The 26,995-nt window shown below is 43.5% G+C and overlaps 1 protein-coding gene and 1 non-coding gene across 10 annotated transcripts in view; both read left to right on the top strand.

The window, feature by feature from the left end:
• LOC121186981 (eukaryotic translation initiation factor 4 gamma 1-like) overlaps window positions 1-23,944 on the top strand; it is a 35,630-nt gene extending 11,686 nt beyond the window's left edge. For 4 of the 9 annotated variants that reach the window (XM_041045953.1, XM_041045952.1, XM_041045951.1 and 1 more), the window contains 26 exons: window positions 64-166; window positions 5,869-6,008; window positions 10,243-10,335; window positions 10,727-10,817; window positions 12,295-13,293; window positions 13,427-13,515; window positions 13,811-14,009; window positions 14,696-14,829; window positions 15,095-15,220; window positions 15,331-15,741; window positions 16,572-16,718; window positions 16,981-17,217; window positions 17,376-17,480; window positions 18,919-19,209; window positions 19,396-19,507; window positions 19,612-19,726; window positions 19,865-20,124; window positions 20,399-20,526; window positions 20,876-21,048; window positions 21,435-21,560; window positions 21,667-21,748; window positions 21,947-22,045; window positions 22,323-22,457; window positions 22,616-22,697; window positions 22,835-22,975; window positions 23,237-23,944. In XM_041045953.1, the coding sequence (XP_040901887.1) occupies window positions 64-166; window positions 5,869-6,008; window positions 10,243-10,335; window positions 10,727-10,817; window positions 12,295-13,293; window positions 13,427-13,515; window positions 13,811-14,009; window positions 14,696-14,829; window positions 15,095-15,220; window positions 15,331-15,741; window positions 16,572-16,718; window positions 16,981-17,217; window positions 17,376-17,480; window positions 18,919-19,209; window positions 19,396-19,507; window positions 19,612-19,726; window positions 19,865-20,124; window positions 20,399-20,526; window positions 20,876-21,048; window positions 21,435-21,560; window positions 21,667-21,748; window positions 21,947-22,045; window positions 22,323-22,457; window positions 22,616-22,697; window positions 22,835-22,975; window positions 23,237-23,418 (4,800 nt within the window). In that variant the 3' untranslated portion in view covers window positions 23,419-23,944. Of the gene's footprint in view, window positions 1-63; window positions 167-3,493; window positions 3,618-3,956; window positions 4,096-5,868; window positions 6,009-9,133; window positions 9,432-10,242; window positions 10,336-10,726; window positions 10,818-12,294; window positions 13,294-13,426; window positions 13,516-13,810; window positions 14,010-14,695; window positions 14,830-15,094; window positions 15,221-15,330; window positions 15,742-16,571; window positions 16,719-16,980; window positions 17,218-17,375; window positions 17,481-18,918; window positions 19,210-19,395; window positions 19,508-19,611; window positions 19,727-19,864; window positions 20,125-20,398; window positions 20,527-20,875; window positions 21,049-21,434; window positions 21,561-21,666; window positions 21,749-21,946; window positions 22,046-22,322; window positions 22,458-22,615; window positions 22,698-22,834; window positions 22,976-23,236 lie in introns of those variants that run through there. The other 5 variants (XM_041045950.1, XM_041045954.1, XM_041045955.1 and 2 more) reach the window with 5 other exon arrangements.
• LOC121187909 lies at window positions 16,421-16,495 on the top strand. Its single transcript, XR_005894663.1, has one exon. It is a non-coding gene; the product is annotated as a small nucleolar RNA SNORD66 (small nucleolar RNA).
• Window positions 23,945-26,995: the final 3,051 nt, after the last annotated feature.

The following is a 26,995-nucleotide window of genomic DNA, read 5'->3' as shown; positions in this document are numbered from 1 at the left end:
TCTCTACTCTTGTTCCTCTCTTCCTGTGCCGTCTTCCACGTTCCCTTCTGTTTGTTTCCTTAGTACCGGTCAGCTACCTACGTGGCCACACCCCAGCAATACCCAGTCCCAACAGGCACCCCAGGCTTCTACGCAGGCACCAACCCCGCTGAATATGGTACTTATGGTAAGAGGCTCTACCTGGGGCCTCACCTGAGCCACTCACACACCGAGACATTCTTTACAGGGCTTTCACACTGACATAGGAGCAAGCACTGGTCCAGCAACGTTCAAACTTAGTCAGAGAGCCAAACAGTTATTAAAGTGGAATTTACCATATCCTCAACATCTAGCATAACACTCCTTAAAGTAATGTAAGGAACATGTTTTCACAGAAGGCAGGCAGTTTGCCAAGCTAACAAAAGTAGCCAAATGTAAAAAAAAAAAAATCTACTAAGATCACCAGTAGTTACTGGTGATTCACATGTTACTCAAACCAAATGTTCACTTCAGCTGGTTTTAAATTAGCATTTTAGCTCTCGGCTGCATTTTCTGTAGACTCTGTAGTCTTTGGTTGTTTGTGACATTCTCAGTTGCTTTGGAAATCTGGGCTTTGTCCATCTGCTGCCCTATTTTGGTGTACAACTAAGCTTTTGTTTGGGAGTCTTCCTGTTCATTTTGTGTGCCTTTTCATACCAATGTTTACAGAAAAGAGCTGCTCTCCCTTTAACAAATCACAGGCTTCTGATGTTACCGTTAATCATTTTCATCTTTATACCAAGTCGACCCCAAAAGCCTCGTCAGTGCCTCTGACGCATCTTAGGATAGTTCTGAATAGTATGAAATCAGACGTAGTAGACCAGCAGGTTTAGAGTCAGGAATGAAACTCATTTTACTTACTGAGTATGTGCATCCAAACATGCAAGCACAGAGCTGTTCTGCTTTTTTTGTTTTTTGTTTTTTTTTTGGGTAAGTTCCTCAGAACTAAAGAGCAGCGACATCCTTCTAGACTGTCAGTTGTGCAATGACACAGTGACATTCAGCAATCACACAAGGAGAAATCAGAAGACTCTGTGAGCCAAAGTAGACCATATGACCGTAATGAAATGCAGCTACAAGACATATTGTTTTCTTAATGATGGGTGCGGCTTCATTCTGGAAAATGTTAGAAGCCACTGACTGTCATAGTCAAAGCAGGTTGAGTTAAATGGATACACCAGAGAACTAAAACTGAAGCATATGAGCGTAAGCTGCATCTGTATTTAGAATTTCAGATTAATGTCTCCATAAGACACTCGAAAAAAAATGTGGTTATCGTTATTAACAGATACATATGGGGATTTCTGCTTTTTACTGTGTTATTAACTCTTGTCATATTCTATTGTCATAAACTGGTATGATTTCACTTCTACCAAATACAGCAGTGCTACAGACAGGTTTGCTGTTGATCCCACGGGTTGTCACGCCCTCTAGAGGTGGCTGATTGTCAGTACACCACAAGAACTGATGATGCCCTGAAAACAAACTTGCTGACCCCCCCACCAGCAGGCATCTGAACTATGTGTTGTCTTTGTTTAAACTGTAGCTCATCAGCAATAGAATGCACAGGCCTGAATACAGGACTGTAAAAACACAATTCTTCCTATTAGGCTGTCATGCTCTTTGCACTTCACTATGCAGTATGTTCACTGTATGATGTGCATGGCACATGAACAATACCTCTGCACACTCTGCAACTGCTCATGCATGTTTTCCAAAACTGCCACTAGAAACACGAAAATGTGGTGTATATTAAATATTTATATTATTTGTCAATTGCAGATTCAATTATTGACATATCCAAACCTCTGTCCAGTGTTTCCAGATAGCTGTTTATTGTCCTAGGGCAGTTTGCCTTTATGAACTGCAGTAGGAAACAATACATGAGTTTGAAAAGCATCACTGTGATTTGAATTGAAAATAAATACCTGCTATAGATTTTTGATAAAGTGGAACCACTAAATTGTGTCTAATACACAAATTGACACTAATACGTCCTTAGTGTCAATTTGTGATCTGAACACTGCTGTTCTGAGGGAAACCCCAGGCCCTGCACACCTTTCTTTTTTTTTTAAATACGTAGACATGCATTAAGAGCTGCTACTGAAAGCCCATATCAGTGTAACTCTCATGGGAACACTCCTCTGTACTTAATGTTTCTGTGCTACTGAAATTAGACAGGAATCACATAAACAAAAACTGATCACCTCTGAAATACTTTACAACTTGTTCTTCTCACAACAGCACACCAGGGGTGCACAGAATATCTCATATGTCTATTATGTTTATTGGTGTGGCTCTGTCAGGTTTAGTGTTACCGTATTTCCTCAAATAAAAACCAGGAGTCAGTCAAAGGCTGGGTCACCGATAATGGCCAGGGGCGTGGTCGACATGAACAAATAAAGGCAGGGCCCCAGATACAGGCTGGGGAGAAAACAAGGGTGGATAAACTCCTGATGCCTGTCTTATAACATGCATGCCAGTTAAGCATTCTGTCCACTGAAATGTTAGGGGGCTTTTAATCTGAAACAGTTACAGGAAGTGTTGAGTTTGTACTAATAGCGTAATGCAGCAGCTTTAACAGAGCAAACGGGAGCTGATCAAAATAAGGCCTTGTACTAGAATATGACAAATTATATTTATCAAGACCTTGGTCACTATTTGAGGGAATTTGGTAATCTAGTGGTTTTCAGTTTGTTGTCCACGTAAATTATTATCTTCACAGTAGCAGGCTGTTGGAGGTGCGTTGCTATTTATACTGTTTATTTTTATGACTATACAGGATAAAATCTCCCATGTGTTTGCGGTGGAGGGTGTGTGTCACACCGGTCATTCTGCAAGTCATGTGTCATGACATGAGGATGGCATATGACCCTAAATAAGTGGTCATGTGACAAGGAGACATGGCTCTCAAAACTCATCTCTGATAGGCTAGACCACTATTTGCTTTGAACAGAGGCACAGTGTGTGTTACAGAGGTAAGGAAGTGGTACAGATATACCCCCAGCCCTCTAAGTGGTGCAGTCTGTTTGACCACTGAGTCCTTCCCTCGTAGTCAGGTAAAAACACACCCACATACGTAGTGCTGATGGAATACGGTGACTATTTTTGAGACCCACCACCCACCCCTCCAAAGTTGAGTGATTTGCTTAACTCATCTCACATACATACGGACAGCCCACCCCCTTAGCAGTAGGCTGCCAAGCCTGTACCAGCATGGATCAGATCACTTGTGCAGGGTGGAGAGATAGGGGCCTCTTCAGCCAAATCAGAGCTGCTCTGAATGACACAAGTGAACAGTTTAGCTTGCCTGTCAGTATACTCTGGAGGGAGGGAGGGAGGAAGGTAAAAAAAAAGTGAAAGGCAGGGAGGAATTGGGAAGGTCATAGGGAGGAGCAAAATGGAGACACGCTGGAAGAGGGAGGGCTGAGCATTAAAAGAAGTCATTTTGAGAGGGCACCTGTAGAGAGGACAGGAAGAAGTCAGAGAGGGGGTTTGAAGAAAAACCCCCTCTCCCTTTTCTGTCTATACACAGTTTTGCCTTCAGCAGGCATTCAGCATGGGGAATCGTGGGTCTCAAGAGCAGCAGGACTCTGATGGTAGGTGTCGTCTAGACAGCGTGTCTCTTTGCAGCCCCCCTCTCCCAAATATCCTCTCTCAACCTCCTGCACTTTGTGAGTCATATCTCAAACTTCTTATTTACAGTATCAGGCCGCTGTCCAACAAGAGTCTCATTCTGCCTTTTGGCTTTCTGGTTTCCAGCATGCTCCCCTTCTGCCTCTCTCTGTCCTTCTCTCTCTGCCTGTCTTCCCTCCCTTTTCCTCTTGCGTGCTCTCTTCCCCCAGCCGGTGTGGGTTTTTGACTATATTTAGGCTGTGCTGCTCCTGGTCAACAATGCAGACTCAGTAATGTGAGTTAGACTGAAATGCATGCTGAGGGGGAGAGAGGCAGCGCAGGAGCTAGCTACTGCCAGACTGAGAGAGAGGCCTCTTCAATCCGAGGATTTTATTGCCCCAGTCCTTTGAAAGTGGGCTACTACTGGTTCTGATCTATAGCTGAGGCCAGTTACAAGGCCAGGTAATATCACTGAATGGGTGGATGTCTTGTTGACATTATTGACTGGTTAGGCTAATAGAAGTTCTTTGAACTTGTGATTTCTTTTTTCTTTTTTCCTTGGTCGTGTTGGCAGCAGCTGTCTTGATAAATGTGTGGACGTGATAAATAATTTATATATAAGAGACACCAATGCACAGCTGGGCAGAGGGGGGCTGCTGTGTCATGGTCTGAAGGCCTACCTGTGGTGCTTTCCAGGTGCCATGTCTGCAGCGGCCACTCGGATACAACATGCAGGGAGATTTTTTACACGGCACAGGAGCACAGAAAGTCAGTGGAAAAACACAATTACAAACAATGATTTAATTTAGAGACAGTAGTGTTCGAGTGGTTTTCCACTTGGTTCTTGAATTTGCATGACTGAGGACAAGTTCATAGTTGCAGGTATGGGCAGTTTGAGGCATTTTTAGGAAATGTTTAATTACAGTCATCTGATACTTGATTTCAGTCACCTGTTACTTAGACTGCATGGGCTGCAAAGTTGAAAAAAAAGTGTTCAGAAGCATCAGAAGATTTATCTGAACCTATTTTGGTAATTAATGAGCTGTTTCAATAATTTTTCTGCAAAGAAAATGCCAAGGACTCATAGTTTCCAGGCCTGAAATGTGAGGATTTGATGGTTTTCTAAATTGAATATCTGTGGATAAAACAAGCAGTTTGAATAAATTACATCAAGCTCTGAGAAATTTTAGTTAGCATTTTTCATTATTTTTCCACATTTTATAGATAAAACGGGAAAATAGTTGGCAAATTAATAGATAGTGGACATGAATGTTAATTGTAGCCCCACGCGTGGTCAAATTTACTCAAAGGAAGCAAGACAAAAAAAAAAATTCAACATGAATTTGATTACAGTTTCAGAGATGAAGAGGAGGAGTCGTCAGGAAAGCAGCTTTTCAGTTGTGGTGCAAGGCCTTGTTTTGCTGGAACAGTCTGGCTATATGACCCTACATTAAAAACAACACGTTTCAAAAAGTAAAGAACATACTGGCATGGTTTACATGAGCTTTTTGACCTGGCATTTAATCACACTATTCAACAAGTCTTCTTCATGAATTTGTCAGAATGCCCATATAGAGTTTAAATAAGTCCCCAACCTCTTGGTCATTCATATATTTATTCACTTGTTTGCACACTCATTAATCATAACTACATTCCCTGAGGTTACGCTGTCCACGTTTGGAAGAGTGTAGTGACAGTTGCCCTGAAATACAAATGAAAGTTTCCAGGCTTTCTCTTTTCAGTTGTCTCTACGGGGTTCGTTGAAATATTGTCAGGACTCTAAAGCCCAAACTTAAACACTGTTTATTTTTATAATCTAAGAGTTGAAGTTTAATTGAAGTGTGTTTACACAGATTGTAAGCTGTTCTTTACTAGAGCATTAGGTAGATGCCTAGAATGTAAATGTAAGCCCAACACATCCTCAGCTGGCAGTGAAAAGACCTAAGTACCTTAAAAAGTGCAGTTACCTCACTGTAAGGACATTATAACTCTGCAGTGGACGTAAAGCTGCAGCTGTTGTGCTGCAGATCCCCAAGAAATCAAACCTTCACGTTGTAGATGCAGCTTCTCTAACTGCCCCAAATTAGCCTAACATGACTTTCAGAACATTAGCGATGCAGGCTTTCATTGTGTAAACACAGCTTATGTGCTGTCTAATGTATTTGTGCCAAGTTATGGGTATAGGATTAAGTCAGTATGTGTTAGTTTACATTCTTCTCTCTATCTGATCCACAGCAGGGGCCTACTACCCCGCCCAGCCTCAGTTCAACCCCCCTGTGCAGGCGGCACCCGTCATTATGAACCCTGCCCCTCAACAGCAGCAACCACCGCCTCAGCCTCCTCAACACATCCCCACCAAACGGGAACGCAAACAGGTACAGTCGGTGTTCCACAACACAAAACATGTTACACCCCTAAAACCAGCACGGTGTAGCTTTGAGAACACTCGCGTGGTTCAGGGTTTCTATATTATATATATTTTGACTTACAGTCTCCTCATCATTCAAATAATAACATTTTACTAGCAGAATGAACCATCAGTGAACCTCAAATAGTTTTTTTTATAATGTTAAACATGGTGGAAATGTTAATAGGAAAGTAACGCAGACTTAGGAGAACGGTTCACTGTAAATGGAAAATGTTATCAGCTCTATTTGGACAACATCTGTTTATCAGAGTAGGTCTGGTACTTAAACTTCCACAATCTCTTATATTAATTCCATGTGAATACAACATGAGAAGATCCCAGCCCCAAACAGCTACTGTGAGATAAACTCAAGGTTCCTCTGATAATTTTTAACCTATCTGTATAAACATCTTCATGTGCATCTCCGAGATATTACAGACTAAAAGCAGAACAAGATTTTTTGGCTCTTGAATGATGGAAAAAAGTTTGCACACTTCTGTATACTGTGTTTTGTGATAATGCGACAACCTTATCTGTTTGCTACAACATTTGCAGTCATGTGACCATGCAAGAGTCTTCATACCTCAGTCACACTCATCTTGAAGTGAAGACTAAGTAAAGTCAGAGAGGAGCAAAGGAGATGCTTTTAGGTGAAGTGTGTAATTAAGTGTCTCTTCTCAACACAGCTATCGACAGCTCACCCTCATGTCAGTCAAAACCCAGTTGAAGTTTGTATCTCTAGCTTAGGGGCAAGCTTTGTTAGCCAGTAAATCTATTAAGATATTAATTATAAAACCAAAAAAACTGTACTTAAATATGGGACATAGAAGTTCCCAATCAGTTTACACTGTTCATTTTCTGAATGCTGTAACTTCACATCAGAGTCACTGTTGGCAGAAATAGAAACAAGGAAACTGGAACATGAATGTTTTGGATTTACCTTTTCAATATAAAAGTGATTTAATTTAATAGTTAGTAGATAATACAGGCTGGCTTGTTGTGTTGCAGTCTCTCTCTGAAGATGATTCTAGAGTCATTCCTGAGTCTGGACATGAAGCTCAGTTTACTGATTGAAATAGAGAGTGGTGAACTCGACCTTAACTTGGTGTTCTGTAAGACTAAGCTGCTGTGCGACATATTCCCCAGTTCTACAGTAAGTCTAGTGTTTCCTTTGCTCTCTAAGATGGCCCTCGCCTGGTATGTGGTAGCTCTCTGTGAACTGAAGCCCCAGTTTGTGCCTCCCGTGTAATCATCGTTTTTACATTTGAGACTTCTGTGCTGATGGTTACGTTGGAGTCACAAATATAAGCCAGCGGTTTTCTCAAAGACATTTCCTGATTCCTCAGAGACACTTCTGTTCAGTTAGGAGGACAAATATTCACAAACTTATTTTGTTTGACCAAAGATTTCAGCCAAAGTGACATATCTCCTTGGTCACCTTGTATAGCAAATTTTTGTTTTCTTATACATACATACATACATTTTATTTATTTATTTATTATTCTCATACATACAAGAGAGTCTTTTTAAAATCCAGAGAGGCACAAACCTGCACTATGTGAACAGGTTTGTCTGCGTCTGTACTTCCATGGGTTTCAGTCCTTCATTGCTCAGCTCATCAGCTGTGTCAGTGTGTCTTGAAACTGGTTTCGGCCAGTTTGGAGCTTTTGCCACATTTTGTGTGGGTTTGTGGTTAATACCTGGCCAGACTGACTGAAGTTTCTTTTTGCTCTGTGGAGGCTGGAACTTAAATATTTGTTTGTCTTCAACTGATAAAACATCCCAAATTGTTGAAAAATATATGGCAACATTATCTGTAGTCTTTAAACCTATGTGGAAGCTGTCATATATTAAGATTTGATATGATTTGAGTTCTTTAATCTGTTACCAGTATTACATGGAAATGGGTCTTACAGTTCAGTGCTGGAACTCTTGCCTCAAGAGATGAATGATGTCTGGATCCCTCTCGTTGGCTGCTTATCAGCGACTGTGGTAGCCTGGGGTGGACTTTGGCCCATTCCCATGGGCCCCAGCCGTGCTACAGCACTCGCTTCAAGGTCCTATGCCCACTCACTGTCTGTGTCACACACACGTCCACACAGCTCCCTGAGCAAACTCAAGATGATAGACTGAGTCACTGGAAAAACTGTAAAAACTAAAAGTACTGTATGTATAGGCATTTGTCTGTGTGTACGTGTACACCACAAGCTCTGCATTCTTGGTTTTTGGGAGTGATGCACTTAGAGAGAGCAGGTAGAAATTCCTTGTAAAAGACACATCAACAGGACACAAAGCTCTGTTGTGGGCAGTGTGTAGCCTTCTATTTACAGGAGTGTGTATTGAAATGCAAAGCTATTTTTCTGCTCTAAGGTAAACAACCTTTGTGTAGCTGCATATTAGTCAGATAGAGGACGAGAGGAAGTGAATGTGTTTGAACTTTCTGGATTTTAAAAGTAGTATTAAAGTATTTTCTAGCCTATGACAGTCATGTTTTTAACTGCCACCGTCTACCCAGTTTTTGCCCCCGTTGTAGCTGGTGACATGTAAAAGCTGTAGCTTTGTAAATTGCCTTTTTTCTGCTTTTCTGCTCTCTTGCTCTCCCTCTCACTGTGTGTCAAAGAGAAAATCTAGAGGGGAGGGTGGGTGAAGGACATGTCAGCACATAGCTCAGCTCCACGTGGCCACCGGTCTCCTCCCCTTTCTGAGCCGGAAGGGCTAGCCAACCAGCCTTCCTCTGCTGCTGTGGCACCCCCTCCTCCTCCTCCTCGTCCTCCTCCTCCTCCTCCTCCTCCTGTGCTGGTTTCCTTTGCTCTCAGAAGGGGTGAGCCTGAAAAAAAATCTGAAGAGAAACTTGAGTGTACAGGATGACAGAGCAGAGAAGGAGAATGAGGAAAAGGGGGAGTTTCTTGAGCTAGCTGCAGCTCATTTGATAACGATAACTTTTTTTTTTCCTGGAAACACTCCCATTCCCCCTTACCCTGCCCCTCCTTCACTCTCCGGCCCCTTTAACTGTCTGTTAGTCTCTGCGGGCGGGGGTGCGCATTCCAGTACCATAGCTTTACAAGGCCAGTCGCTTTATCCTTTTTTTTTCCCCTCACTCTTCTGTTGAGCGTATGAGAGAGGGAGGGAGTGAGTCAAGTTGCTAGCTAGCTTCCTGACAGTCAGGCCCAGCTCTGTCCCGCTCTGCTGGCGTGTAGCTCACCCTGGATGTGTGTGAGTTAAGCCGAAGTAAAACTAAGCTGGCTACATCCACCCGCCGTCCTGATTTGTGGGGTGTAAAGTCCAGCCCCGAGCCTGGTGGAACAGCTACTCCAGCCCCAGGATGAGAGAGGCCTGCTAGGGTTTGTAATGCTCCGGGAGAGGAGTTGCTGACAGAGTAAACCAGGTAAAGGTCAGTAGCGACAAGCAAATATTGTTGTTCTTTAAGTGAAAAGTAGGCCAGAGAGCACTGTTAACTTGTACAGTTAAAGCCTTGTCTAGTGACTGTAAGCCTTACTTAATTTAATAGCTTTCTAGCTCATTACATGACATTCATGACAGCCCTGACTTCCAAAACTATGTATGTAGTGTGTGAGTGAGAGAAAAAGAGTGCTGACCAGAAAACACGTGTTTGCAATGTATGGGCACTCCTTATGAGTGAGTGATCAGATTTTCACTCCGTTTTTTTTTTTCTCCCTCTGCCTGAGAACTGTGTGTGTACACAGCAAAACTGTGTGTTGTCAAGCCTGATTGTGCATAGCGTTTGTGAGAGTCAGGAATTTCCACAACAACTTAAACCAGCAGTGGAATTCGTTTGACTGTTTGGCTTAAAGTCGGTCCACTCGAATCTTGCTCAGCCAGACAGCTTTACTGGTGACTAAGAGGCTGAAGCACGTTCAGTTGTGCAGCAGAGGAATTTGCGTGGCGGTTAGTCTTTGGATTTGGTGTACCTCAGTATTCAGAATGTGAGAAATGTAGCTTTCATTGAATGAGAGGCAGCTAGCGAGTTATAGCAAGAGGGAGGACACAGAAAGCGCTGACGATTATAGATGTTGCATCATGGGAAAGCCACTCTTTACGTGCTGTTCCTCACGCTGAAAATTTTTCTTTTTTCTTTTCGTTTTATGTCATTACTTAAGTGCTTTTCCTACCTTGCAGATTTATTACCTCCCCACTCTCCTTTCTGTCATCTGACAGCTCATCTCCTCCCTTCTCTTCCACAGATCAGAATAAGAGACCCTAACCAAGGAGGTCGAGACATTACAGAGGAGATTATGTCAGGGGGCCGTAGTGGCTCTACACCAACCCCACCACAGGTGAGCTACAATACCATGATCCCAACTAAACACAGCTAACGTAGCAGAGATACAAAACTCAACTGTTATAGCATCCATTATATTTTGAACGGCCATTTAATGTGGGAAAAACAGTAAGCGACAACACTAATGAAAGATATACAACTTCTAGATCAGATCCAATCTGTTTCTTATACCGTACTTTCTTAATTCTAAATAGCACATTAGTTCACGGTGGTAATTAAAATACTTCTAAAACAATAATTCATTCATGGGGAATTCTGCAGATTGCCAACTCTCATACATGTGTTACACTACAAACCATTTTTTCCCTACTCAAGTGGAAAAAGAAGTGTTGTCCTCACCACAAAGGTCACACCTCATTATTTGGTGTGTACATGTGTTTTAACAGACAGCCATATCTGGATCAGAAAACACAGCAGCGGCGCAGGCCAACGGTGAGAGCGTCACAGCTGCTGCTACACCAGCACTGGTTAGACCAGGTGGGTGCCACATGCACGGGACCTTGAACACTTTCATACATCGATATGAATGTGATATCCTAATTATCATTTTGCTATTGTTCATGTTTTGCTTCAGGTGCTAATACTGCTAATGTTTAGTTCAGGAATGTTTTATTGAGTACAGGCACGTCTCGGGGACGTCTCGTTTTGCAGAGGCAGGTTATTCAAACCATGTTGTCTTACTGCTTGAAAACAACACTTAAATGTTCCCAGCGAATGGTTTCTTCTTCAGATCCATTAACTAACCATTAACTAACCATTAACTAACCATTAAGAGCAAGTTTCACTGAGGAATGGACCTTTGAGTTAGGACAGAGTGAGGGGTTGACCCTGTGGCTATGTATGACCTCATGTTTTATGAACGGGCTTACTTATTACAGTAATTAGTTAACAGGGGAATAAACCTAATTAATAAAACAAGTCGACATTTTGTGTGCTGACTTGCTGTAATGGATATAAGGGCATTATGAATCACTGCCTGTAGGTAGGGACAGACACCGGCACCAAGTGGTATCACACAGCAGCCTCTGGATAATGGGACTCATGAGCTGTACTTACTATCAAGTGTATTTGAGGCTTCCATCAACCACATGTGTGCTGATGGAAGCTGATGCATGTTCGCTTGATATTTGGGCTTTTCTCATCTGTAGCAGCAACTCCACCAGGTATTTAAGCAATGTCCATGAAGGCAGCTTGTCTTCTTAGTTAGTGTCTTGGTGAAAATCTAGAGGAAATGACTCATCAGACAAGGTGGCATCTAGAGAGAACATGTATAGTTTTGTTTAGCATTGACTTTTACCCACAGGCAATAGGCTGGGGAATGTAGAAATAGCTGGTCATGCTGGACAAGAACTGGTTCATACGACTTGTTGTTTCGGACACATTGGAAGGCAAAGTGCTTCGAGCTGTTTTGAGTGGAGCACGCTCGAGGGCAGGGTGGAAAGCCAGCTGTTGCAGAGACAGGCAAAAGGATATATAAATATTGGGATAAATAGCTGTGTAAAGAATATAGAAAGAGAACTAGAGAGATAAGTTAAAATCCCTGCCTACCTCCTCACCTCCACACAGCTGGCCAGGCACTGTGTGAAGTGGGTGTGAATATGATTGCCAGTTTTCAAAGAGTTACAGGAACTGTCGGATGCACCCCCCCCCCCATTTCTGATGTTGGAAAGGTGTGTGGAGGGAGGGAGTTTCTCAGGCCTTCATACCATCTGACAAGCACATATACTAGCACCTTTAAAGTTAGGCCTGGCATTTTATTTCTATTAAATCGTCCTGTTTGAAACTACAGTATTCTTAGATATTTTTTTTTTGTGAATGTGATCCCAGGTCTGTAAGGTCTTTATAAAATTATTTGCAGTGATGGTCGACATAAGTGTAGATTATGAAAATATAAATGAACTGATGACGTGGACTGGCCTTAATAACATTGTTTGTCTGACTTTTGAACCTTCAGATGACAGAGGTAAACCTACGCCTCCTCCTCTGTCAAAGACCCCTGAACTTTCTAAGGGTGGCTCCATCCCCACAGAGGCTACATCCTCTGACACGAACACTAAACCCCCAGCACCCCCTCTACTATCAGAAGCAGAGGATACCCCTCTCAACACTATTTCCACCCTTGCACCCAGCGCTCCTGTTGCAGATGTGATGGACGCTCCCCCACCTCCAAGGGAACCCACTCCAACCCCTCAGTCAGCACCTGAGGTGCCAGCCTATCCTGCACCCCTCCCTGACCCTGTCCCCGCCTCTACTGCACAGGACAAAACGGACAAGAAAGCTGCAGAGGAGAAGGAGGAGGTGGAGACTACAACAGAAGAGGCAGCTGCCAGTTTAGGCACACCTCTTGCCCCTCCCTCCACCGCTAACGGTGTGGCAGTGGTCGAACCAGAACGGCTGTCGGTCGTGCTGCCAACCAGTCACCAGGACGCTCCTCTGGAGTCTCCCATTGCACAGCCTGAGGAGCTCCGCCTTCCCAACGGTCTGCCACTGCCAGCTCCTCAAGACCCCGAGGCCCCTGCCGTCAGCACAGCCGAGCATGACGACAGTCCCATTGCTGAGCCTGATGTCAGCCAACACCCCATCATACAAACCTCTACAGCCATCGCTCAGATGGCACCTGCACCTGTTGTCCAAGCCACACCTGCACCTGTTGACGAGCCTGCACCTGCACCCGCTGTCCAGGAGATTCCCCCTGAAGCAGTTGTCCAGGCAGCACCCGCCCAGGCTGAGGTGGAAGACACAGCTCCTCCAGTTGCCCTGGATGTCAAGGAAGATACCCCAGTGCCCCAGTCCACTGCCAAGGAAGAGACGCCATCTCCTGCAGAGACGGTTTCCATAGCCGACAGCTCCCCAGAAACAGTGCCCACTCCTCCCCCTCCCACAGCAGAGGAGAGGGAGGACATCCCTCCTCCTCAGACAGTTACCCCTGCCCTTGTAGAAACTACTATGCAAGGTCAGTCACTTACCTGTATTTGTGTATTTGATTTGTGCTCCCTCTCTGTTTTCTATATGTTGTCAGAAATATCCTTAATCAGATTTGATAGTTTGCCCTGATCTGAGGCTGATGGTGTTTGTCTTCCTTATAGCTGCTGTGTCTGTGCCAAAGAAAAAGAGAAAGATGAAGGATCTGAACAAAAAGGAGGCAGTGGGAGACCTCCTGGATGCCTTTAAAGAGGTGTGTGTGTGTGTGTGTGTGTGTGTGCGTGTGTGCGTGCGTGCGTGCGTGCAGTAATGCATTGATTCATTCATTTCCATGCATTTCTACCTGTTTTAGTGAGTCTGCAATTGTTCCATAGTCTCTTAAGATGATTTAAGCCTTAACTCAGTGTTTAATTCAAATCAACCCCCTAAATGCTGCTGTAGCTGAATTTTAATGTAGCCTCCCAGGGTTAATCTATTCTATGAATAAATTAGAACCATTCTAAGATTGCAGTCTGACTGTCCTAATCCCCCTTCCATCTCTGACCCAGGAGCAGGTAGTGACCCCACCGGAGCCCGAGCCCACCCCTGCACCAGCACCAGAGCCCCAGCCCCCTGCTGTCTCCCCTCCTGCGCCAGAGGAGTCGGACCTGACCTGGGAGGACAAGGAAGACAAACTGGATGCAGAGAACATTCAGCCTGATCCTCCCATGCCAAACGCCACTGACAAGAAGTACCAGTACAAAGAGGGTAGGTCTCTGAACCTTGATGACTTTCAGTGCCCTACACTGGCAATTCAGTCTGAACGATGATCTTATCTCACCTACATTAGCTAGTTAGCTATGTGTCAGTTGACAGCATTTATGTTTGCTTCATTGAAATATGGGAGTGTCAGTTTATCTGACTGTGCTTCTGCTGATGAGAGCAGTGGAAAACATAGCTACGTGATGGCAACATATAACATTTCAACAGGAAGCTGTGATTTTTAAACCGCTCGTAGCTCATGACACTTTTCCTTCTTACAGTTGTTTTCTTCTATATAAGTGCCACAAAAATAGTAAATGGTACATTTGCATTTACAGTGAAATCATAAGAGATTAAGTGTGTCACCTATGAAATACTTAAATATACTTTGTGTTGCACAAAATACAGATCACATGTACTGTTCTGTGCCTATTCATTGATTTATTAATTCATTCATTTGCTAGTCTCCCTGCCACCTTGTGGACATTACCAGGGATAACATTATCTTCAGTTACACTGACCTAGGATCATTTAATCTCCTCCTCTCTGCAGTGCTGCTTGGCTGTGCAGGGAGAACATGTCCCAGTTTAATTCTGGGTTGATACTGATTGGAAAACCGACTTGAAACTGTTTCCAAATGTCTTCAGTAAAAGGAAATTGTGGTTATTTTCTCTTTTATGTCCCCGTTTCAGAACAATGGAAGCCAATTAACCCAGAAGAGAAGAAGAAATATGACAGGGAGTTCCTTCTGGGCTTCCAGTTCATCTCAGCCAGCATGAACAAGCCTGAGGGTCTGCCAGCCATCAGTGATGTTGTACTTGACAAGGTGCGACCACTCACACTTAAATAATTCATCTTATGCCAATAGCTTTTGTTTGCCTTGCTTTTGACGAGGCAAACAAAACAACATGTAAAGAGAAGGGAATCTTTTGAGTCTTGAGGCGTTTTACATTTATTTTTACTTGTTTTTTTGAACAGATTAGAAACATTGATGTGATTAAGGAGCTTATGACCAACCTGAAAAAAAACGTTTTGGCTTTTGAGTTAGGTTCCACCTTGCTTCACTTAAGTTTTCTGTTTTGTCTGTTCAGGCTAACAAGACCCCCCTGCGTCAGCTTGACCCCAGCCGCCTACCAGGAATGAACTGCGGTCCCGACTTCACGCCCTCCTTCGCCAATCTCGGCAGACCTGGCATGGGAGGAGGAAGCAGAGGACCAGTAAGTTAACATTTTCTTAATGCGATCCAAGATCTCTTGGATCGCACGTGAAGATCACAAACCAGAAATGAAATGATATCTTCGTCCCTTCCTCCCTTCTCTCGTCCCAGCCTCCAGGTATGGGAATCGGAGTTGGTGGTACACGTCGCTCTCAGCAGATCCAGAGGAAAGAACAGAGGAAAATCATCCCCAGCATGTCGCTCAGTGATGACGTGCAGCTGAACAAGGCAGAGAAGGCTTGGAAACCTTCAGTGAAGAAATCTGCTCGTAGCCGCGGAGCAGAGGAGCCAGAGGAGAACGATTCAGAGCAGATCAAGACCCAGGAGTTGTTTAAACGGGTCCGCAGCATCCTCAACAAACTGACCCCCCAAAAGTTCGAACAGCTAATGAAACAGGTGACGGAACTGACCATTGACACTGAGGAGAGATTGAAAGGAGTCATAGATCTCACCTTTGAAAAGGCCATCTCCGAGCCAGACTTTTCGGTGGCCTATGCCAACATGTGCCGCTGCCTTATGGGGGTAAGTGGTGCCACACACCATATTCAAATACATGTTGAATAAGCTTCAGTGTTTACTTTAGGACTTTTGTGGTTATAGGTGTTTACTTGGCTCAGATCTGTATTTGTAATTCTCTTTTTGTGAAATACCACGGCTGCCAAAAAAAACCCCAGAAAAACTGAAAAACTGAAAAAAAAAAAGGACATTCACATCACCTCACTGTGGGGCTGATGGATAATCAGCACTGGAGCGCTGCATCTTATCACCCCCATTTACCCCGGGCTAATAAAAGCTGGGTATTTGATAAGGAAATTGATTGATTACCGCACTGCATATAGATTACAGATATGCTGCCAGCCTCATGGGCTGAAGGAAATGAGAGCAACAGGCTGCTGAAAGAACACAGCAGTGTTGTGAGATGTGAGCTGGTTCTAAATCAAACCTGTGAATATTTTTTAATGCTTAGACACTGACCAGAAATCTTTAAAATGGTAGAAAAAGGCTAAATGAAGAAACACAAAGTGGATGGTTTTCTGTGTTTAGTTCATAAGGCCTTCACAAATATTTAGGAAGAAATAACTCTTGGTAATAACTTGACAGGAAAAATGTAGGAATAATATGATACCCATGGCTGGTTTGGTGTTTTTGCCTTGACACTGTGGGTAGCAAACAGAGCTGTGCTCTTGCAGTGGTATTTAGGGTCCAGTGATGACCTTAAATTAGAGCCACGTGTTTGGGCCACTGACCTAAGTGATGGGACTGAGGAACTGAGGAGCCACTTGCCCTACATAACTCTACACCCTGTCTTTTCCTGCACTGTGTTAATCTCCATTTTCTCTGCTCTTTTGCAGCTTAAAGTCCAAACCACAGATAAGCCGGGAGCCACTGTGAATTTCCGCAAGCTGCTGCTAAATCGATGCCAGAAGGAGTTTGAAAAGGATAAAGATGACGATGAAATCTTCGAGAAGAAACAGAAAGAGCTGGAAGCCGCGTCAGGGGTATAGTAAAGCCTCATGAAATATGGGTTGGGTTCTTCATCAATGCACAAAAGAAGTCATGTTAATAGTTAAACTTGGGTGTGTGATGGGAAATATTCAAAGGCAATCGCACATTGTGAGGGAGCCATAATGCTCAGATTCTGAATTTTGATTTTTTTTGCGCACGCGCGCGTGTGTGTTAAATATCTGAAAAGTTTTAGAGAGATAAAGTTTCTACACTTTCCGCTTTTTTCGTCCACAATAAATCACCTTTCCCTGGCAGGAGGAGGAGAAGCAGCGGCTCATTGAGGAGCTAGAAGATGCTAAAGACAAGGCCAGGAGACGCTCACTGGGCAACATCAAGTTCATCGGTGAGCTGTTCAAGCTTAAAATGCTCACAGAGGTCATCATGCATGACTGCATTGTAAAGCTGCTCAAAAACCATGACGAGGAGTCCCTGGAGTGCCTGTGTAGACTATTGTCCACCATCGGCAAGGACCTAGACTTTGAAAAGGCCAAGGTACAACACGCATGGTTACAGAGTGTGATAAAGAGGAAATAGTATTCATAAACATGCATACTCGTGCTAATCTATGTGTAGTTAGATCAAGTTTTGATTTGACGTCGCAATTGTGAGTGTAGGAGGCAGTCCCACTAAATTGTTGTGGTTGTCTTCAGCCTCGTATGGACCAGTACTTCAATCAGATGGAGAAAATAATAAAGGAGAGGAAGACCACCTCTAGGATCCGCTTCATGTTGCAGGATGTGCTGGACCTACGACGGGTAAGTCACAGACGCAGCGCGCACACACACACACACACACACACTATATACACTAAGCTACTTCGCATACAGAAATTAAAAAATTCAACCTTTTCCCTGAGACAACTAAAGGAAAGTGGTGATAATCAGAACCGACCTGACCACGTGAAATGATTGATGGTGGTCCATCACTGCTGAGCCTCGCTGTCAGAATGCTCATACACTTCATGTAAAAGTTCACAAAACATTTTCACTCATTAGCTCCTTATCAACGTTGGACCAGTAACTGGAAAATATGACGATGAATGGACTACATGACGGTCCACAGAATTCAACAGAGCATTACACCATATTTCTTGGAAATAAAGTAAAACCAAATGTCACAGTTTGCTGATCACCAAACACTGTCCTGTTTACAGAAGTGTCCCCCAGGGCGTGATCATTCCAGTTTTTATTGCGTGGGCGTGTCGAGCACAGTATTTGTCATATGTTATTGTGCTCATTCATTGTGCTCATTCATCTGGCAATTTCAGTGTGGACACAACTTTTTTCACGCCGCACGCCTTATTGTTGGATGTAGTCCGACACTGTGCATGGTACTACTTACAGCCCTAGAGACGTCCACACTGGTCCTTAAGCCCTGGCCTGTGTGAGTCTCATATATGGGCTAAGAAAGACATGTCTTCCTCAGCTCTTTAATGCAGGGCAGCTCCTAAACACAGAGCTGCTCTGTGCCATAGGCTGAGACAACAGGCTTTAAAACAGCACCATCTCCTCTATTAGCATGTTAATCAGCCAACATTTGGCTTAATTAACATGTCTTCATTGTGTTCAGTGTCTGTAGTTCCATCATTTTGTTTGTGTCTCATGGTAATTTCCAGTACTTTTTTTTTTTTTAACTTCCTCCGTCTTACTTCAGCGTTTTTCTGTAAAACCAGTTGAGTCTGGTCGTATCGGTGCTCATTTGACTGAAGGAATGCTGCAGTCCCGTAGTTCAGCTCCCCGTCCCACCCACACAGTGTTCCAAAACCTGCTGTCTTCAGTGTTTTTACAAGCCAAAGTCAGCTGCTCCAAGTCAGCACATTGGCCCAATTTAACTTTAAAATACATAGTGTATCCTTTGTTTTTCCTTTTGAGGCACAAGAGAAGAGTTACGAGTCACTTGGTTTTGTATCTCTTCATCCCTTTCAGTTCTTGTCTCTCCAGTCTCCAGTTAGTTGTTAGTTCATTTTTAATTATATTCTTGAGTCATATAATAGGAATTGAAATGAAATTGAAAGGAAAATACAATAATATTTTCTTTTTCTAAAACTTTTCATTTACATTATGTATCCCAAACAGAAAAACAGAGTATGTATATTTCATTTCATGTAAAAAAAAATGGAACAGTCAGTGAATTATTTTTCTCCTCACTCACCTCTGCCCTGCGTTCTCCATCTCTCTCCCTACCCCATCCCAGAATAACTGGGTGCCCCGGCGAGGCGACCAGGGCCCCAAGACCATTGACCAGATCCACAAAGAGGCTGAGCTGGAGGAGCACAGGGAGCAGATGAAGGTGCAACAAGCCCTCATCTCCAAGAAGGAGATGGGTGGAGGCCCAGGAGGCAGAATGGGCGGAGGAGGTCCCGGGGGACGTGGGGGCCCTCACACCCCAGGACGTGGTGCTCCTCCTCAGGACGAGGGCTGGAATACCGTGCCCATCTCCAAGAACCGACCTATTGACACCTCTCGCCTTAGTAAAATCACCAAGGTAGGAGGAGAGGGACAGTTTTCATATACTGTTAATATGCATCATAATTATTCACCGCACATAAGCACATTTTCATCTCTACACCTAAAATAGGACATGAGACATCTGCTAACATCCCATCGTTGTTGTTTCCTGGTTGTAATCTTAGCAGGTGGCTTGTTTTTAACCATCGGTCTTCTCTTTCAGACTCCTGTTCTTGACTTCAACAATCAGTTGCTTGCCCCAGGAGGTAAAGGCACATGGGGGAGCTGGGGTAAGGGCAGCAGCGGTGGCATCAGTGCCAAACCTGCAGATTCTGGTAGGTTTCCTGGACTGATGTGTTTCTACATCAAATACGTATCTAGTAGGACATTTCAAAGCTGAAACTCAGCATGTGCTCTGTGTGTGTATTTTCAACCCCAGGCTCAGAGTCAGGCAGCCGTCCAGCCACCAGCACTCTGAACAGGTTCTCAGCCCTGCAGCAGTCTTCGTCCTCCTCAGGCTCTTCACTGGACTCAGACAGACGAGTTCCTCAGAGGTGAGGAACAGGACACGCAGCACCCAGCCTTTACACGAGACAAAAACAGAGATAAGATTTAAAATGTGACGTATGCATTATGATGAGCGCCTGTTTTGTTTGAGACTCAGTATCTACATCATGTTCCCCTGACAACAGAAACAGCTCGAGTCGAGAGCGTGGTGACCGCTTCGAGCGCTCCGATCGAGGCAGCGACCGCTTTGACCGACGAGACGACCGGCGGGACGACCGCGATCGCAACCGTCTGCAGGTCACCAAACGCAGCTTCAGTCGGGAGAACGAGGAGCGGAGCCGCGAGAAAGAGCAGCGTGGGTCAGCTGATCCTGTCCGCCGAGTAGCGAGCATGACAGACGACAGGGACAGAGGCAGCAGAGAGAGAGCCAGGAGCAAAGAGAATGGTAGGTGACGTGAAAAAGCAGTAGTGTAGATTTAAATTGGATATTTAAAACTTCAAATTGAAAATCTGTGAATTTCCTACCATGCTAATGTATTGGAAGAAAAAGGTTGGTTGTCACCCGCAACCAAAAAACATTTTTCATCAGGTACTGTATCTATGAACATACTATATTTACAAAAAAGATGCTCTGCAATTTTAGAACTGGGAATCATAAATCCAGATTTACAGAATATGATTTTTATTTCTTTTTTCTTGCTGTGTGTGTATGTGAACAGTGAAGCGGGAGACAACTTCCACCCCTCCACCTCCCCAGACCCCCACCAAACCTGCCTTGACTGAGGAAGAACTGGACAAGAAGTCCACAGCCATCATCGAGGAGTACCTCCATATCAACGACATGAAGGTACAGCCGACACTGATCTGCAGTTGTTTTGAAAAATGAAATGAAACCTAACACACTGTTGTCTGTGACATTTCCTTTCCACTGCACATTTCCTGTGGTTGCTTCACAATAAAAGTCACCCTGTGGTTTGTCAGTCAAAGACTTTTAATGTGAAGCAGGAGTTGGAAATTGTGCATGGAAATAATGATATGGTCAGAATACTCACTTACCTAATAACTGTGCATGCAGTGTATATATGTTACAGGCAAGTTAACATTACAGACGCTTGCTGTCACACACAGACGGCCATGACAGTCATGTTGTACCTTATTTCTTGCTACTGTTTGCATGTCCTGCTCTGTTCCAACAGGAGGCTCTGCAGTGTGTGCAGGAGATGAACAGCACTCAGCTGCTCTTCGTGTTTGTACGAAACGGGCTGGAGTCGACGCTGGAACGCAGCGCCATCGCCAGAAGGCACATGGGCCTGCTGCTGCACCAGCTCATTAAGACCGGCATCCTCCCAACACAGCAGTACTATAAAGGGTCAGTATGGAGCCCCAGAGAGGTGGTTTCAGCCAAGCCAAGGGCACGTTCAGTTGGACGTATCTGTCAGTCCTCTGACAGATACGTTATTTCAGTTATTGAAGTGTTAACAGATGTAATATAACAGCAGGATTTACAATGAAGAGAAACCCACAGGAGAGATGCCAGTTTTAGCTTGTGAATTAGAAGAAATCATTTTTAAGCAGCTGCAGAAGCTGAGAAATCTTTAAACCACTGTGGTCTGTTTCCATATGTTTGTGTCAGTGTGGTGCCATTTTGATTTGTTTCTCCATCTGTTTAGTAACTTTCATCTTGTTTGTTTGTTTGTTTGTTTTATTCTTGAATCCTTGAATAAAGAATGAAACTTGTGCACTCTGTTTCTTCAGGCTTCAAGAAATCCTGGAGGTGGCTGAAGACATGGCAATAGACATCCCCCACATCTGGCTGTACCTGGCAGAGCTGATCACTCCCATGCTCCGTGAGGGAGGTATCCCCATGGGAGAGCTTTTCAGGTTTGTGCCTGGACCTCCATCAGCCCTCAGTGCGTTAGGGAGAGAAATCTGTCAGAGAAGATGTGGTTTTGGTTGCTTTTAATTTGTTAATTTGTTCCACTTCCAGGGAGGTTTCAAAGCCTTTGGTCCCTCTGGGAAAAGCTGGAGACCTGCTGGTCCACATCCTCACTTTATTCTGCAAAGAAATGGTGAGAACCGTCATCACTTGTAATAAGTTATCTATATTATATCATAAGTGATAGTACAGTCTCCTGGCTGCTGAAGGCTTGTAAAGGTTTTTGAAAACTGACGTGTTTTAAATTTAAATTCCAGTAACTAACACTGAAGGTCAATCACTGTGAATCTCTTTGTCCATCAATCTACAACTATGTGCATCTCCCCATCAGAGCCATAAAAAGGTCGGCACAATGTGGAGGGACGCAGGCCTCCGGTGGAAAGACTTCCTACCTGAGGATGTAGACGCCAACAAGTTTGTGACAGAAAAGGTGAGAGGTCAAGATTTAGAAATCCTCATCAAACAGCTGTTCATCATCTAATCATACTTTTTAGCTTGTTTTTATGTGAGGCCTCAGTTTAGTTTTGGCATAACAAAGACAAATAGTTGACAGGTTTAGAAACCAGTAGAAGTGAAAGTGCGACACAGGAGCAGGCTTCAGTTCCTGTGTTCCTGAGATCAGATAAAGCTCTTGTAAAAGTGGAATGTGAGAACGTGAGTATAGTATATATTGAAGAGATAAGCACGATGTCTGTCTCTGTCTGTAGGACGTGGAGTTCACACTGGGCGACGAGTCGGAGAAGAGCAAAAAGGGGGAGCTGAGCTCTGCAGAGCTGAGCAAGGAGCTGGACAGACTGATCCAGGACAAGGCCGACAACCAGAGTATCTTTGACTGGATTGAGGTTTGTGTTCCCGCCTCTGTGCAATCCGCTTCATCAGCCGAGCGAAGCTGTGGGTTCCAGTGAATATTTCTGTTTAATTTTGTGTATGTGAAGACTGAAGCTGTTCAGAGCTGTGTCCAGTTTTCTGCATGTGTGTTAACAGATATGTCTCTGTGCAGGCCAACCTAGATGAGCAGCAGACCTCCTCCAACATGTTTGTCAGAGCTCTGATGACCTGCGTCTGTCAGTCAGCAATCATCTGTGAGTCATCTTGCACTCTTCACACTGCTTCTTAAAGACTGTGTCGATCATGAGTGAAATACATGGCAGTATGTCAGTGAGGTAGTAGGTAGAGTCCAGTTTATCAGTTCTGCCCTGTTTAACTTTTACCTCTGCAGGTGAGATTCCCTACAAGGTGGATGGTAAGCAGATCAAGCAGAGGGCCAAACTGCTGCAGAAATACCTGAAGGATGAGCAGAAGGAGCTGCAGGCTCTCTACGCCCTGCAGGCCCTGATGGTGCAGATGGAGCAGCCTGCCAGTGAGTGGCCCATTCAGCCTTATGTTATTCTTTATTAGCAGTGATATTTGATTTTTGTTACCACTTTCTGATGCTTCAAATATCAGTTTGTATGCACAGTTTCCCCGTACGGTAAAAATGATAAAAAGCAAAAGACTGTTCAGATGTGAATTGGGATAAATGGTTCTTCTTCAGATTTTTGGAGTGAAACTGGTTTTACATTTTATTTAAATTGTAATGAAGTATCTTGTGAACATTTCTTGTGTCTCTTCCCTCCATCAGATCTGCTGCGGATGTTCTTTGACACTCTGTACGACGAGGATGTGATCAAAGAGGAGGCCTTCTACAAGTGGGAGTCTAGCAAAGACCCCGCTGAGCAGCAGGGCAAGGGCGTGGCCCTCAAGTCTGTCACTGCCTTCTTTACTTGGCTCCGCGAGGCCGAGGACGAGTCCGACAACAGCTAGGCCCCCACCACCACCACCCACCGCCTCTAGAGCACTGGGAGAACTGGTGGGAGTTCAGAGAGGATCCGTGGGGAGAGTGAATGTTCTGTGGATGATTCAGAATAATCTGAATCAGCAAAATCCTTCTGCATCAACAGAAAAAAAAAAAAAGAAAGAAAAAAATTTCTTCAACTGGGAGAGATTGTATTATAGATCGAACATTCGATCGTAATTTTTTTTGTTTTGTTTTGTTTTGTTTTGGGTTTCTTGTTTTTGCGCAACAGAATGTCTTTTTTGAAACAAATGAGAAATAAATAGAGAGAATAGATATAGAGAGAGAGAGAATGCTGAGAAGTTACGAGCCGTGGGAGATGATGCTGTTTCCTTCAGTATTTTTTTGAGGTTTATCTCCTGTTTTCAAATGGCTTTTCCTCGCCACGGCAACACTATTCAAGACACTTTGCTTAAAGACAGATATTAAAAAAAAAAAAACTTGGGCTGTTCACATCTATATTTTTGATGACTTCATCCTCTATCATGTCGACATGACGCAGCAACATTGTCATGTCACATGCACGGTGTTTGATCTACATGATGTGCTTATGTAGACAGTTAGCTTTTTGTTTCCTTTTTCCAGTGTTGGATGATTGGAGTGTGTGTTTTATAAGAAAATAGAAAACTACAAAGAAAAGTGGCGGGAGCTGTCTAACGGACTTTTCAGACAGCAACGGTTGTGGACTCCGAGGATTTCACGCAGACGTCATGATGTTGGTTTCACTGAGGAGAGGGGCGACGAACACTGACCATTTTGCTGCTGGGGGAGGGGTGACGATGCTTCCCTGACGTCCCCTCCACCCCACCCACCCTCCCTCTCTTTCTCCCATGTGTCTGTTTTACTTGTTTGCTGCGCTTCAAAAAAAAAAAGAAGCAAGGACTGAGAAAGGGAGAGCAGGAGCGAGGGCTCACGGCTGCACCCTGCTACAAAGCCTGTTGATGGATTTTAAAAAGACAAAATATCATTATTGAAACTTGAAAAAAGTATAAAGACAAAAATCCACTTTAATAAAAAAGAACTTAAAAAAAACATAGAGTTTAACAGTATGAAACCTAAGGCCTTTTCTGCTTCCATGAGTGAAAAATGCATTTCAGGAGAGTCCTGTAAATATACGATGAATTGTTTGTTTGTTGTTTTTTTTTTTTTTTTCAAAGAAAAAAATGCTAATGTAATTTTTCCCCACCTCTGAAACAAAGTGGCAGTTTTCCCCTGTATTTATATTTTTCTCTCCTCAGCTGGCAGAAGGTGCTTGTAATTACCCACCCCAAGTCATTGATTACAATTTAATTGAAAATTTGTAAATACTTTTTTGCTTTTCTTTATTAAAAAGATATTTAATTAAAGAAAATTAATGCCTCTTTTCACATCCAAAACTGGAAGAGATAATAAAGATTAAAGAAGATAAAGAAGGAAAAAAAAAAAACACAAAAAAACTCCCATACTTGTGCATTTGTGACAGCAGCTGCTCCCAGACATCTGGGTTTGGCTTTTAACAAAGGTGAAGGTTATTTGACATGTAAAGCTCACATACGCAGTGCGTGAACTCTGGTCCAGATCAAGACTGTAGTGCAATTTAATTCAGACCTGAAGCAAAATTTCAGCGTGTCTCACACATACATCTCTGAGCTGTTGGTAACCAGAGTTAGCAAGAGTTATCAGAATCAGAAAAACTTTATTAATCCTGGTAGGGAAATTCTTTAAACGCTGGACTTGTTCAAAAGTATCAGAATGTTTTGTTTGACTGTGAAATTCATGCTTGCTCTCCCTGGGAAAGCATGAGGCCAGTTCATTTGCTTAATTTGCAGTCAAACTGAAGACATTTTGAAGAGTGGGAAACTGCCTCTGCAGCACCAAATGTTCCCATGTTTAACAGTCTTGTCCCCAGAGCTCAAAATAATTGAAAAAAAATCAAAGGAACCAGCGTTTTAACTCTGAATATAGTGAAAATATAGATTAAGACACTCAGATCAGACCAGCGTCTGTACCTGACTGTTAAAGACATAGTTACACAGTGAAAGTCCAACTTCTCCCATTGTGTTTTGTGTACATACAAAGACTGAAAGTCCTCCCAGTCACATAGTATTTGGACAAACTGGCCATGGGGGAAGAGGGCTGTGGTCACTGGGAGAAATGATGTAACTGGTGCCTCATTATGTCGGACAGTAGGAAAAAAAAAAAAACCCAGCTTAGTATCTGTGATGGGCGTCACACGGACAGGACACACAGTGCTGGACTTTTTGGGGAACTCCAGAAAATAAGTCTTGGCCATGTCTGATCCTCAGTATTTGGTTACATGATTAGTTGGCTAAGTTTGAGGTGGACAAACAGTCAAGAGACACAGAAATGAATCTGCAAAGCTCTAAGTTTCATTTTCTTCTTCTTTTTTTTTTATCCTCTGGCAAAGTTTCCATGCATAGGCTCTGAGTGTGACCGCCACAGGCTTCTATCATTGGGTGCTCTCCAAAATATAGTCATGTTTTTCACAGAGCCGCTTCTGGTGTAATTAAATATCTTAATAGTGCTGAAATGTGAACAGATTTTAACTCTGTATTTTCCTCTTAAGGTTTGGAGCTCTGCAGTGTTTTTGATCCACTGCAACCTGAGGGTCTAGACACTATTAGGTTACATTTTAAGAATTACAATATGAATGAGTTGTTACAGATTTGATGTATAAGAAAGTGCGGATGTGCTCAAACCAGAATTGATTCATCGCATCAGATATTTGTGATCAGATATATTTCTTAACACAAAGGTTATACCAGGAGCAAACCTTGATTGGTGGAAATGTACATTTCTTTATTTTTATTTATTTCTGAAATGGATTCCCACATGGCGGTGATCATCCCGTGAGGTGAGTGAGAGTAAGGTATATGATTACTGAGAGCTTCTCACACACGCTGCCAGTCTTTGTCATGTCAGTAATCCTCCAACAGATTCCTTCTACTAAAACAGTTCAGTAAGAGTTTAACTATAATTTGCAGACATGACAAGTGCAGGTTTATGTGAGTGTAGCGATGCAGTGAAAGGAAAAGAAGATATTGGTAAGTCTGAAAGACGTGTGCTGTATCAATGTCGTGCCAACCAGACTGGCATCCACTCACACTGCATCTATCTGAATTAAAACTAGAAAGGGAAAGGCAGTGAACACCCAGTGTTCCCTCTGGATGCTCCAGTTTCCTCTCTCAGTCCAAAGACATGCAGGTCAGGTTACCTGGAGACTCTACTGGAAACAAAAAGCAACACAGAAACCGCAGCTCGAGCACCAAAGCCAAGTTTTCAAAAAAGCTGCTTTTATCAGGGATAAAGGACTACATGTAATCCATATCTGTGAATAAGCCAGTACTGTGCACTTGTGGTAGAGAGGCACTGGGTTACCAGTTCAGAAATATCAGTGCTGGGGAGGGGAGTGGGCTTCACCCTCTGGCTCTCAGCCTCAACACTCAGCCCCCAGCACCAACCAGGAATAGAAAGTAAGTGTGGTTGTGCTGAGCAGCTCCAAAAAGCACGTCGGACCAAAAGAATGTGCATGCTCGGCAAACGTTT

Source organism: Toxotes jaculatrix, chromosome 9 (assembly GCF_017976425.1).
Source record: "Toxotes jaculatrix isolate fToxJac2 chromosome 9, fToxJac2.pri, whole genome shotgun sequence".
NCBI lineage: Eukaryota > Metazoa > Chordata > Actinopteri > Toxotidae > Toxotes > Toxotes jaculatrix.
Note: the sequence above shows the minus strand (reverse complement) of the source record. Positions and strands in the feature narration are given on the sequence as shown.